We start from the raw sequence: 13,744 nt of genomic DNA, 5'->3' as shown, positions 1-13,744 counted from the left end.
GGAAGGGAATGAAGGAGGAAGGAAAGAAAAAGGAAAGAAAGGGAGGGAAGTAGAAAAAGAAGGGAAAGAAGGGAAAGAAAGGGAAGAAAGGAAGAGCAGGGGAAAGAAAGGCAAAGAAGGAAGGAGAAAAGGGAAAGGAAGGAAGGAGAAAAAGAAGGGAAAGGGAGTAGAGGGAAGAAAAAGAAGGGAGAGGGAGGAAGGAGGGAAAGGGAAGGAAAGGAAAGAAGGAAGGAAAGGGAGAGAGGGAAAAGGGAAGAAGAAAGAAAGGAGTGAAAGAGAGGGAGAAGGTGTATGGGGGAAATGGAGGAAGGAAAGAAAAAGCCCCAGAAAGAGAGCCTGTCCAAAGAGACATTGCGAAGTAGGTCTTCTCAGAGCTGGAGAAGGGAGAAAGTAGGTGTGCGTATGCTGGATGGATACATATGCGATCACCATCTGTCTGTCTGTCTGTCTGTCTATCTATCTATCTATCTATCTATCTATCTATCTATCTATCTATCTATCTATCTATCTATCTATAAAAGGAGAATGGCATCGCTCCACTGGGCAAAACAACAAAACTAAAGGCCCCCCAACCTAGAAAATTGACAACACAACCCCTCATCCACGTCTCTACGTTCTTACAAACAAACTACACATCCCTAACCTCCATGGGGCCAACCCCCCCCCCCCAAAACCAGAATGCACCCCTTTGTGACCCACCTTGATTGACACTAAACAGCCTTGCAGCTTCAAAGCCAGGCTGCATGCTAGGCCACAGAAAAAAAAAAACCAAAAAACCCCACTTCAGTGTGAATTTTAAACCATTGTGTCGAAGGGGCCTCATATAATCCTGTTCCTGGCAAATCATATAACATTATCAATATAATGTATAATAATTACTGTGCTCTAATAACAATACACAACAATATAATCTTTAAAATCAGGACACTAAATAAACAACACTCAGAACACAGGGGAATTCCACACAGGAAACAACCAGGCCCAGCTAACACCTCCCAACAAAGGATTCCCTCACGCAGGAAGCAGCCAGGCTTGGAAGCTACAAGACCATTCAATGCTAAACAACTTAAATAATCACACCCAGCTAACACGTCCCAGTAAAGGATTCTTCCAAGTACTAACCAGGCAGACCTTGAAGCTGCATGCCTATTCAATGCTAATCAAGGAGATCCATGGCAACACCTGCTTCAATCAGACAACAGTTCTTTCTACCACACTGCACGTTATTCCACATATATATCAACCTCTTTGTGGCCCACCTTAATTAACACTAAACAGCCTTGCAGCTTCGAAGCCAGACTTTGGAAACCACGAAGCAACTACATCTCATTCAGCCTGGCCTAGCAAGCATACCCTGTGTAGAAAACGGCCAGGCTTTCAAGCAGTGAGGCTATTCACTGCAATTCCAATTGGCCACAGCAACGCGTGGCAGGGCACAGCTAGTTTATCTATACAGCAGGCTTTTTTTTGCTGTTCTGTTGTTTATGGCTTGAGGAATTTGTGAATTTTCCTTTAGTCATAGACTGACTGAAGGAAAAGAGTTTTGTTCTGAACCTTTTGGCCTGGGCCCTCTCGCTAGGCCGAAGCCTGCCATGGAGTTTTGCCTTAGAGATAGAGCTGTGTAAACTGAAGGCCCCAGAGCAACAAAGTGGGCCTTATTGGAGGTTTACCTCAAAGGCATCCATAACCATCAACCGCCTTTTTTTTGGTTCTTTCGTCAGCGGACATGTGGCAGAGCGACGATGACGGGGAGCCCATTGAGTCCTCTTGGGAAGAAGGCAAAAGCGTGGGAAGAGCCGAAGGAGATGCTGGACATCTGGGAGAGGATCGAGAAAGGGACAAAACGACTGAAAAGAGAAGAAGGAAGCTGACAGGTATTTTCTCTTCCCATCTCCTAGGATTCGTGCATATGTCTGCCTTTGCTTTGTAGGAGTTAGCAGGGTGTAAAGTAGGCATGGGCATACTTGGGCCCTCCAGTTGTTTTGGACTTCGACTCCCACAATTCCTGGCCTCAGGCCCCTTCCTTTTCCCCCTCAGCCGCTTAAGCGGCTGAGGGGGAAAAGGAAGGGGCCTGAGGCCAGGAATTGTGGGAGTCGAAGTCCAAAACACCCGAAGGCCCAAGTTTGCCCATGCCTGGTATAAAGTAATGAAACAGTCTTTGTTCTCTGTAGGCTGTGTTGTTCTCTAACCCGCATGGGCCGATTGCAAGGCTTTGAAATAGAGTCTGGATGGCTATCTGTCGGGGGTGTTTTGATTGTGCTTTTCCTGCATGGCAGGGGGTTGGACTAGATGGTCCTTGGGGTCTCTTCCAACTCAATGACTCTATAATTTCCTGGTATAAACCCTCTACAATGTGACGATCTTTCTGTTCTGAATGTTTTCCATATCTTTTCGATCATAGTTTTTTATGTACCCTGTTGAGTATTGTTCTTGTAAAGTCAAGGGTGTGTGTGTGTGTGTGTATTCCCACCCCATGCCGGCCACATGACCTTGGAGGTGTCTATGGACAATGCCGGCTCTTCGGCTTAGAAATGGAGATGAGCACCAACCCTCAGAATCAGACACAACTAGACTTACCTTTTTATATACTGTATATAGAACTAAGCATACACACACACATATACCCCTACCTCATATTATGGAAGGATGTATATCTATATATATAAAAGAGTGATGGCATCACGGCGACCCACAAAACAACAAAAGTACAGGCCCCCCAACCTCTAAATTTGACAACACAACCCATCATCCATGGCTCTAGGTTGATACAACAAAAATAAAAGAAAAATAAAGTCCTAATTAGAGAGAGAGGAATAATTGCTTTTATCCAATTGCTGCCAGTTAGAAGGCTAAGCTCCTCCAACTTGGTCTCCTAGCAACCCAATAAAAAATAATAAAAAACACTAAAAATAATTAAAAACACTAAAAATTAATACAATAAAATACTATAATAACAGAAAATAACTAAAAATAATACAAAAAATAATAAAATATAATAAATAAAAAGATAAATTACAATAAAACCAATAAAAAATACAAATAACGTCAAATAAAAATTACACAACAATTTTTAACCAATACCACCACCACTTTGCCACAGCAACGCGTGGCCGGGCACAGCTAGTACTGTATATAGAACTAAGCACACACACACACATATATCCCTACCTCATATTATGGAAGGATGTATATGTATATATATACACACACACACACACATACACACACACATAGATACACATTTATCCCTACCCCATATTCTGGAAGGATGGATACACACACACACACCATACTATGGAAGGATATATATAAAAGCTAATGGGATTTATGCCAATGGCATAAATAGAAGTTTAGTGTCTAGACCCAGGGAAGTCATGCTACACCTCTATTCTGCCTTGCTCAGACCACTCCTGAAAGACTGTCCAATTCTGGGCACCACAATTTAAGAGAGATGTTGACAAGCTGGAATGTGTCCAGAGGATGGCAACTAAAATGATCAAGGGTCTGGAGAACAAACCCTATGAGGAGCAGCTCAAAGAGCTGGGCATGTTTAGCCTGCAGAAATGAAGGCTGAGAGGAGACGTGATGTGGGCAATTTAAATATGTGAGAGGAAGTCATAGGAAGGAGGGAGCAGGCTTGTTTTCCGCTGCCCTGGAGACTAGGACGCGGAACCATGGCTTCAAACTACAGGAAAGGAGATTCCTCCTGAACATCAGGAAGAACTTCCTCACTGTGGGAGCTGTTCAGCAGTGGAACTCTCTGCCCCGGTATGTGGTGGAGGAGCCTTCTTTGGAGGTTTTTAAACAGAGGCTGGATGGCCATCTGTTGGGGGTGCTTTGAATACGAATTTTCTTCCTCTTGGCAGAATGGGGTTGGACTGGATGGCCTATGAGGTCTCTAGGATTCTAAAATTTTATGATTCTATATAGTATTTATTCGGATCTAACACTCACCTTTTTTGGCCAAATTACCTTGTCAAAATTAGGGTGTACATTAGATTTGCATAATACAGTAATCTCAGTGCTAAGCCAAAGCAATAGGGAAAGCTGCTTCTGGGGCTGCACCTGGAGCTCCTATTTCTGGGATGGCATCTGTAATTTAATTGTCAGAGCTCAATGCTATGCAATACTGGGATTTGTAGTTTGGTGAAGCATCTGCGCTCTTTGGAACAGAAGACTCAAGACCTAGTAAAACTACAGCCCCCCCCCCCCCCCATGATCCCATAACATTGAACTAAGTTAAAGTGGATTTATTTTCCAGCATAGATGCATCCCAAGGTTTTATTTTCCTTTGCTGGAATCCTTGATGCGCTTAGACTTTTGTTTTTAAAGAAGGAATTCTAAACAGGCAGCAACTCTATTTGGCACATTACAAAGAGTGCATCTTTTGCTGCTGCGCATTGCATTCATCAGCAAATACCTTTTTTTTGTTTTGTTTTGGGGTTTTAGGATATTGGCAAGCCAGAACAGAAGGGCAACCAAAGTGGTTAATTGTCTGCAAACCATAAATTCTCTATAAGGAGCAGCTTAGGGAGCTGCATGTGTTTAGCCTGGGAAAGAAAAGGTTGAGAGAAAGGGATATGATGGCCATGTTTAAATATTGGAAAGAATGTCCCATTAAGGAGGGGCAGGCAAACTTATTTTCTGCTGCTCTGGGGGCTGGAGCACCATGGAGCAGTAGATTGAAACCTCACAACCTCTAAGGATGCCTGCCATAGATGTGGGTGAAACGTCAGGAAAGAATACTTCTGGAACAGGGCCATACAGCCCAGAAAACACACAACAACCCTGCTTCAAATAGTTGATTGCTTGGATAACTGTATACACTTGACCTCCTCCCATACTTGTGGTTTTGACTTTTACAGATGCGATTATTTGTGGGTTCCATTAATACGATGGCTATCCACAAAGTATGTTACGTTTTGGAATTAAAAATTAATGAAGTATAGGATAAAATATTTATTATATACAGTTGAAAGCCATATTTCAATAGTACTTTTAAACATAGTCCCCATTCAAAATCAGGCACTTTTCAGAACGATTAATGAGTTTAGAAAGTTCCTACCCTCAGCAGTTTCCCGCCACGTCCTGAAACTCAGCCAGCTGAAGAATGGTTGCAGGAGGGAGGAGCAAGCAAAGCACTGCTCTCGCTTCTTTTGCAAGATCTCAAGAATCAAAACATTGAGGCTTCCCTTCCTGTCAGCTCAAGGAAAAGGTGCGTGTTTTTCTCTCCTCCTAAGGAGGAGCAGCCAGAATCGGCCAGGGCTTCGTAGCTGCTTCTCCTCGGAGGCTATGCCACTTTCCTCCATGCGCGAGTTTACCTCTCCTCCCGAGGAGAAGCAGCCACAAAGCCCTGGCTGATTCTGGCTGTTTTTCCTCGGGAAGAGAGGAAAAACCCGCACCTTTTCCTTGAGCTGACAGGAAGGGAAGCCTCAATGTTTTGATTCTTGAGATCTTGCAAAAGAAGCGAGAGCGGGTGTTTTGCTTGCTCCTCCCTCCTGCATTCATTCTTCAGCTGGCTGAGTTTCAGGACGCAGCGGGAAACTGCTGAGGGTAGGAACTTTCTAACCTCATTAATCGTTCTGAAAAGTGCCTGATTTTGAATGGGGACTATGTTTAAAAGTACTATTGAAGTATGGCTTTCAACTGTATATAATAAATATTTTATCCTATACTTCGTTAATTTTTAATTCCAAAACGTAACATACTTTGTGGATAGCCCTCGTATGTTTCCTCTAAGGATCTCTACATCAAGTTTCACAAGAAGATAAGTTGGAGAAATTGCTAGAGTGAACGTTTCTCTAGGCGTTTGTATGTGCTCCAGCATGATCCTTTGGTCAGAATCCAGCAGAAATTGACCCTAGGGTTATGCTGGGGGACCTAGAGATTCCTAGAGGATTGTTCTCACAGGTGAATCAAAATGAATTGTTTACATTTTTTCACTTTCATTAGCGTCTTGTGCCCCTAACCCCATCCAATGTGGAGGCTAAGTTCCTGACAGTTGTGAAGAGTCAGCACACCTCCACTGAGTTAGTCCAACAGATACAATAAAGCTTCTTTACAGCTTTATAGTATTTTAAGGCTTCTTTACAGCATTCTCCTCTCCACTGTTTTCCTCCCCAATGGTTGCTAGGAAGCTTTCCTTGCCCACCTTTAACCATTCATGTCTCTCTTTCTTGGAGCTCAACTACCAGATCACCAACTTCCAGACCTTGTTAGAAAACCCACACATTTACAAAAATCCATCCAAGCGAAAGAGAACACATCCAGGAAACTGGAGGATGAGGATTTTAGCGAAGAGGATATGTCCTGGAAAATAGAAGACGTCCGGATGCTACCCACTACCCTTCAAAGCGACCCTCTTCTCTTAGGCGATCCCTCGTAGCTCGAGGACGATTGTCTTCCATCCTTGGTGTCTTGGGGTGGGTTCTTAGGTGGCTGAAGAGACCTATTCTTGACCCGCATATTCTCCCACAGTGAGGACATCGGTTTCCAGGTGGAAGGCGGTCCCGGTCGGGGTTAGCTTGATGCACCTTCCTCTTGGCACATTTCTCCCTTAAGCCCTCCATTCGTGCCTCTTCGAACTCCACAGCACTGCTGGTTACAGCTGACCTCCATTTAGCGCGCTCAAGGGCCAGGGCTTCTCAGTTCTCAGTGTCTATGCCACAGTTTTTAAGGTTGGCTTTGAGCCCATCTTTAAATCTCTTTTCCTGCCCACCAACATTCCGTTTCCCATTCTTGAGTTCGGAGTAGAGTAACTGCTTTGGGAGACGGTGGTCGGGCATTCGGACAACGTGGCCAGTCCAGCGGAGTTGATGGCGTAGGAGCATCGCTTCAATGCTGGTGGTCTTTGCTTCTTCCAGCACGCTGACATTTGTCCGCCTGTCTTCCCAAGAGATTTGCAGGATTTTCCTGAGGCAACGCTGATGGAAACGCTCCAGGAGTTTGGTGTGATGTCTGTAGACAGTCCATGTTTCGCAGGCGTAGAGCAGGGTTGGGAGGACAATAGCTTTGTAAACAAGCACCTTGGTATCTCTACGGATGTCCCGGTCATCAAAAACTCTCTGCTTCATACGGAAAAATGCTGCACTCGCAGAGCTCAGGCGGTGTTGTATTTCAGTGTCGATGTTGACTTTTGTGGAGAGGTGGCTGCCAAGGTAGCGGAAATGGTCAACATTTTCTAATGTTACACCGTTAAGCTGTATTCCTGGCTTTGCAGAGGGATTAGCTGGTGCCTGTTGGAAGAGCACTTTGGTTTTCTCGATGTTCAGTGAGAGGCCGAGCTTCTCGTATGCTTCTGCAAAGGTGTTTAGAGTGGCTTGTAGGTCTTCTTCTGAATGCGCACAGACTACGTTGTCATCAGCATATTGGAGTTCTATAACAGATGTTGTGGTGACCTTGGTTTAGGCTTTCAGTCTGCTGAGGTTAAATAGCTTGCCATCTGTCTGATAGATGATTTCCACTCCAGTGGGAAGCTTCCCATCAACAAGGTAAAGTATCATAGCGATGAAGATGGAAAATAAGGTAGGGGCAATAACACATCTCTGCTTGACACCTGATTCCACCTTAAATGGGTCACTTTGGGAGCTGTTGCTGTCCAAGACTGTTGCCATCATGTCATCATGGAGGAGCCACAGGATGTTCACAAATTTGTCAGGGCACCCGACTTTTTGGAGGATGGTCCAGAGAGCGCTGCGATTCACTGTGTCGAATGCCTTTGCAAGGTCAATGAATGCCATGTACAGAGGTTGGTTTTGTTCCCTGCATTTTTCTTGGAGCTGTCGTGCAGTGAAGATCATGTCCACTGTTCCTCTGGAGGGACGGAAGCCATTCTGGGATTCTGGGAGGGTGTCTTCTGAGACAGGGAGAAGGCGGTTTGCAAGGATTCTTGCGAGGATTTTCCCGGTGGAGGTTAGAAGGGAGATACCACGATAGTTCCCGCAGTCTGTTCTGTCCCCTTTCTTGAAAAGGGTGATGATGGTGGTATCCTTGAAGTCTGCTGGGATTTTCTCGGTCATCCACACCTTTTCAATGAGCTGGTGGAGTTGTTGTATCAGCTCAGGTCCACCCTCTTTGAAGATTTCAGCAGGAATCCCATCAGGTCCGCTGGCTTTGTTGTTTTTTTGTTGGCTGATGGCATTGCTGACTTCTTTCAAACTAGGCAGTGCTGCAAGCTCATCCCTGGTTTGTTGTTGCGGGATTTGTGAGAGGGTCTCTTCGGCCACATTGGAGCTGCGATTCAGCAGGTTCTGGTAGTGCTCTTTCCAACGTAGTGCAATTGATGTTTTGTCCTTCAGAATTTTGGTTCCATCTGATGAGCGTAGGGGCTGTATGGCATGGTTTCTTGGTCCATAAATGATCTTTGTGGCTTTGATAAATCCCTGAGCGTCATGGGTATCTGCAAGGTGTTGGATTTCTTCAGCCTTCTTTGTCCACCAGATGTTCTTGAGTTCTCTGGTCCTTCTTTGGACCTCAGCTTTTGCACTGGCATAGATCTTTTTCTTGGCAGCACAGTTGGTGTCTCTCTGCCATGTTTGGAAGGCTTTCCTTTTGTTATCAATTAGCTGTTGGATCTCTTTGTCGTTATCATCAAACCAGTCTTGATGTTTCTTAGTTTGGTATCCAATGGTTTCTTCGCAGGCTGTGATGATGGAGGTCTTCAGTTTGTTCCAATGTTCCTCAACATTTTCGGGGGGTTCTGTGGGTAGATGATCCTTGAGTGTTGTTTGGAGAAGGGCTCGTTTGGAAGTCTCCTGAAGGGCTTGGGTGTTCATTTTGCGCCTTGTTTTTCTTCCTTGGAGTCTGCGTTTGGGAACGATCTTGATAGCCATCGTGGATCGGATTAACCTGTGGTCTGTCCAGCAGTCATCAGAACCTGTCATGGCTCTTGTGAGAAGCACATCGCGGCGGTCTCTGGCACGTGTAATAACATAGTCCAAGAGGTGCCAATGCTTTGACCGAGGGTGCTTCCATGATGTCTTGAGCTTGTTTTTCTGGTGGAAGAGCGTGTTGGTGATGACAAGGTTGTGCTCTCCGCATTTGGTGAGAAGCAAGATGCCATTCGAGTTGCTGTTTCCGACCCCGTCTTTTCCTATGATCCCTGGCCACAGGTCGGAGTCCCTTCCGACTCTTGCATTAAAGTCCCCCAGGAGGATGATTTTGTCCTCCTTAGGTATCTCCGATAGGATGGTGTCCAGCTGACAGTAAAAATTTTCCTTGATGTCTTCGTCAGCATCTAGAGTTGGTGCATAGGCGCATATGATGGTTGCCTGTTGGTTTTTGGCAAGGTTAATTCGGAGGGTTGAAAGTCATTCATTGATGCCAGTGGGTGCTTCAGTCAGGTGCTTCACCAGGTCGTTTCTGATAGCAAAGCCAACTCCGTGTATTCTTCGCTCTTCTTCAGGCAGTCCCTTCCAGAAGAAGGTGTAGCCTCCCTTTTCTTCCTTCAGCTGTCCCTCTCCTGCTCTCCGGGTCTCCTGAAGGGCTGCTATGTCGATCTTAAAGCGTCCCAGCTCCCTTGCTGGTCCTGCGTTCGGGGCGTTCACTGTCAGTGTTATCCAACAGTGTCCGTACATTCCATGTTCCAAAGTTCATTTCTCTTTTTTGGCCGCAGAGTGGTGACCCCTCTGGACGCGGCAGTCTAGTCAGGGTAGGAGAGGCAGACTATGTTTAGGGCACCTTTTCTAGCCCCTTCCCCGTGTGGGGTGAGCAGAGCAGATCCTGAAAAGGGCTGCTCAGTCATGGATACAGCTGCCGGACTACTCAACTGCCTTGGTCCTTGAGGTAGAACGACTGAGTCCACCACCCATGTGCCAGTCTGTGACTAGGGGCTTCCAGATTTCACAGTCCTGCCCCCGTCGCCACTCGCTGATCGCCATGGGACTTTTGTGGGTTTGTTTTTATTTTTGTTGGAAGACGCCTGTGCGTGATTTTTTTTTAATGTGTGGAGATTGGTGCACGGCTGGTCAACACACAGTCTTCACAGAGTGAGGTTCCAGCAGTGGTGTGGTTAACACAACGAGAGTGGCTTCTCAGTCTGTTGCAGCCTTCTTCCGCCTTCACGGCCGTTGTAACATGTACCATGTTATCCTCCGCCTGCTCCGCCGTTGAGGTCTTTGGGTCTTCGGATTGTGCTTGGTCTAGAACCTCCCCTGCGGCCACTCCTGGGAGTGCATCACTCCAGTGGTTGTGCCCACAGGTTCATCGGAACACGCAAGCCCCCTCACCACGGCAAGGTGACAATCCATCGAGGGGGTTCAAAGCGCCCAACCACCAAGGAAACATATTCAAGGCAGCTGCAAGATTGGGGTGACTAACAATATTACTATCCTCCCTTGTTATAGACGATAACCAAAAAGTATATTCCTGCTACACTGTACAGATTCACCATTGTGATATCCCTTTCTGTCTAAAGCGCTCAGCAAGATAATAGGATCTAAGAAGAGAAAGAAACATTCAGTTGATTCTCCCAACCTCTCCCCGCATATGAAGTTATCCAAAGAAGTAACTGGATAAATTAGAGATCTAAATCAGCGTCTGTCTTCAATGTTTACCAAAGGTGGAGTAAGTGAAATGGCATATTTTCATTTTATATCAGGGATTGAAACATAGCAAGCCATGTAACAACAGATTTGAGGCAGAGTTTGGTAAATCTGAGAAATCAGTCAAAGCTGATTTCTTGTTTGAAGCAAAGCTGCAGCCAACCAGACATACATGAAGTCAAGATATACCATTCCCCAAACCAGTCAAGTTACTCTGGTAGGAAAGGATCCTGTGGCCTGTCAGATGCTGTTGGGCTCAAGTTCCCATCATGTTTGACCATTGGCTATGGTAGATGGGGCTGGTGTGAACTGGAGTCTAACCACATTGAGTTCCCTATCCCACAAACATCTCTCTAACGGATGAGATAGCCAAGGAATAGCTGCCCCTCTGCTTCTTGAGGCACATTGGCCTCATTTTGTCTAATGGTATGAAACGTATGTCAGATAAATTAGAAAAAGATGCTCTTTTCTTTTCTTTACTTTGCGTGCTTAAAAAAAAGTTGAAGCGGCCAAACTGTGTTCTGTGACCGAATCCTCCGATTCAACTAAATAAAAGAGAATGCAGGGTTTATTATGTGCAAATCAATGACAACCGAGAACTGGAGTCATTCCAGTCTTGTTACAAAAGGTCCAAAGTAGATCAAGGCATGGACAATGACATCTAAAGCAGTACTGGTGATAAAACTGCAAGGCACCATGCAAACCGAGGAAGAGTGAAGCAAGTTCCTTCTTATGCTGGAAAGTATGTGGAATGCTAAACTCGATTTCTCTCTTTAAAAATATAGCTGTCCCATGAATCCACAGTAACACTGGAGACTCATGAGAAGGATGAAAGACAACACTGAATCCAAGGAATCAATAATTGTGTTTGTTTTGTTGCAACCTAGAACCCTCGGGTTTCTGTATTTTGAAAAGTGTGTTATTGGGGTGGTGTCATCTTTAGCACATCCACCCTTTCTTCTTACAGATGCATAAAGCTAGCACCATGCCCAGCACCTCCGTAATGAGCAACCCTATGGAGACTCCTAAAATGATGTCAAAATTACCCTCCATCCATTTATAGACAGCATCTTTACAACCTTCCTTTCTAACGGGCCAGTCCTCCACCTTGGCTTCGTGAGGCACTGATGTATTCGGCAAGGGGCAAAAGCCAAAATCATGCAAGGTGTCATTGGCGCAGGAGCAAGGGTAGTACGTCCAGTTTCTCTCCTGAAGAACTTTATTGACTAGCCAGTTTTCTGGTCCAGTCCAGCCGCAGCAAGAGAAGTTGGTTTGGACAAAATCCAGCGCAATCTCCATGGGTTCTCTCGTGCCATTTTTTGGCGCATACGCCTGGAGGAAGTCACCGAAGGCCACAGCCAATTTTTCTTTGAAGCTTTCTTCCTGGGAATACACATAAATGCCAGTGCCAATCTGGCATGCAATGATGAGCAACAGGCAGATGATATATAGGCCCAAAAAACACTGGACCCCACATAATATGCTTGCACAGCCCAGGAACCCCTTCAGCAGCGTAATGCCCCCGACTGCGATGAGGACATACGCTGCCCACTTGATTGAAGGTGAGGAGACCTGCAGGAAGGCGGAGAAGGGATCCACATCCATCAAGATCCATATCCCAAAGCCAACAACCAGCGCTCCCAGGATAAATAAAATGTGGTTGAAGAAGAAAAATAAGCATGGTGTGACTTTCATACAGCAAATCCCCATTGTGTCTGTTTCCCCCCCACGTATTTTCTTGTTTCATATCAGAACTTGGAAGGGAGAAAACTCCACCGCCCACACACATCGCGGAACATCTATGAGATCTCTCCTGTGTGTTCCATGCCAAGATTGCCATAAAGTGATGTGTGCGCTGCCATGAAGTGACATTTATTTATTTACAGTATTTATATTCCACTCTTCTCATCCCGAAGGGGACTCAGGGCGGATCACAGAACACATATATGGCAAACATTCAATGCCAATTATAACCATGACAAGACAGACAACAGATAGAGGTATATATGGGCTTTCCCGTCTTTCGGCATCTATGGAGACTGTGCCCGGTTTTGGCCACCCAAGGGTTCTGTCGCTTCATCTCACTGCTGAAGAGCTTTCTTTGATCGTAAATGTCCTCCTTTTTCTGATTGAAATGCTGAGCCTGAATACCTCCCCGCTTTAATGTGGTTCCTGTTTATCTACTCACATTTGTTTTTGAACTGCTAGGTAGGCAGAAGCTGGGCTAAAGGTCAGGAGCTCACCCTGACCAGGGCTTCGAACTCTCAAACTTCCGGTTGGCAAGATTTATTTCAGCTTGATGATTAACCTGCTGTGCTAAGCCCAGCACAACTTACCTCTTTTCATCCCTTTTAGGCAGGGAAATTTGGGCACATATTAGGTTCATCATTTTTAGGTTATATATTATACTAGCTGTGCCCGGCCACGCGTTGCTGTGGCAAAGTATGGTGGTATGGAAAATAAAGTATTGAGGAATTGGTGGTAGTTAAGGTAAAGGGTAAACGTTTTCCCCTGACATTAAGTCCAGTCATGTCTGACTCTGGGAGTTGCTGCTCATCTCCATTTCTAAGCCGAAGAGCCGGCGTTGTCCGTAGACTCCTCCAAGGTCATGTGGGATGACTGCATGGAGTGACGTTACCTTCCTGCCGGAGCAGTACCTATTGATGCACTCACATTTGCATGTTTTTGAACTTCTGGGTTGGCAGAAGCTGGGGCTAACAGTAGGGGCTCTCTCCGCTCCCCCAATTCAAACCTTTCGGTCCAGAAGTTCAGCAGCTCAGCGCTTTAACATGCTGCGCCATCAGGGGATATTATTTCCTAAAGGTTGTGAATATACAATATTTCTGATTGGTTTTTTTTTTTTTGTCTGTTGGATGCAAGTATGAATGCTGCAATTAGGGAAAATGATAAGGATGTAATGGCCTTGCAGCTTTAAAGCCTGGCTGTTTCCTCCCTGAGTAAATTTTTGTTGTGAGGTGTTAGCTGGCCTGGGTTGTTTCCTGTCTGGAATTCCCTTGTTTTCAGAGTTGTGTTCTTTGCGATATTTTATGTGCTTCTACTGTCTGTGGCCCTGAGAAAACAGAGGATTTGCCAGACTTTGATGATGGGAATACTTTGATGAGAGGTGTTAGCTGGCCCTGATTGTTTCCTGTGTGGAATTCCTGTGTTTTCAGAGTGTTGTTCTTTATTTAGTGTTCTGATTT

At 45.3% G+C, this 13,744-nt stretch overlaps 2 protein-coding genes across 4 annotated transcripts in view; one reads left to right on the top strand and one right to left on the bottom strand.

Annotated features, from left to right (window-relative positions):
* The window catches only part of LOC103280960 (zinc finger protein 585A), a 38,039-nt gene that overhangs the window by 11,139 nt on the left and 13,156 nt on the right, over positions 1–13,744 (top strand). For all 3 annotated transcript variants that reach the window (XM_062973324.1, XM_062973322.1, XM_062973323.1), the window contains exon 8: positions 1,722–1,874. In XM_062973324.1, the coding sequence (XP_062829394.1) occupies positions 1,722–1,874 (153 nt within the window). The remainder of the gene's footprint in view (positions 1–1,721; positions 1,875–13,744) is intronic.
* On the bottom strand, positions 11,092–12,386 carry LOC100565930 (CD82 antigen-like). Its single transcript, XM_062973505.1, has one exon. It carries the CDS (start codon positions 12,249–12,251, stop codon positions 11,481–11,483), a length of 771 nt encoding a protein of 256 aa, XP_062829575.1. The 5' UTR covers positions 12,252–12,386; the 3' UTR covers positions 11,092–11,480.

This window comes from Anolis carolinensis, chromosome 2, assembly GCF_035594765.1.
Source record: "Anolis carolinensis isolate JA03-04 chromosome 2, rAnoCar3.1.pri, whole genome shotgun sequence".
Taxonomy (NCBI): Eukaryota; Metazoa; Chordata; class Lepidosauria; order Squamata; family Dactyloidae; genus Anolis; species Anolis carolinensis.
This window is presented reverse-complemented; position numbering and strand designations above follow the sequence as displayed.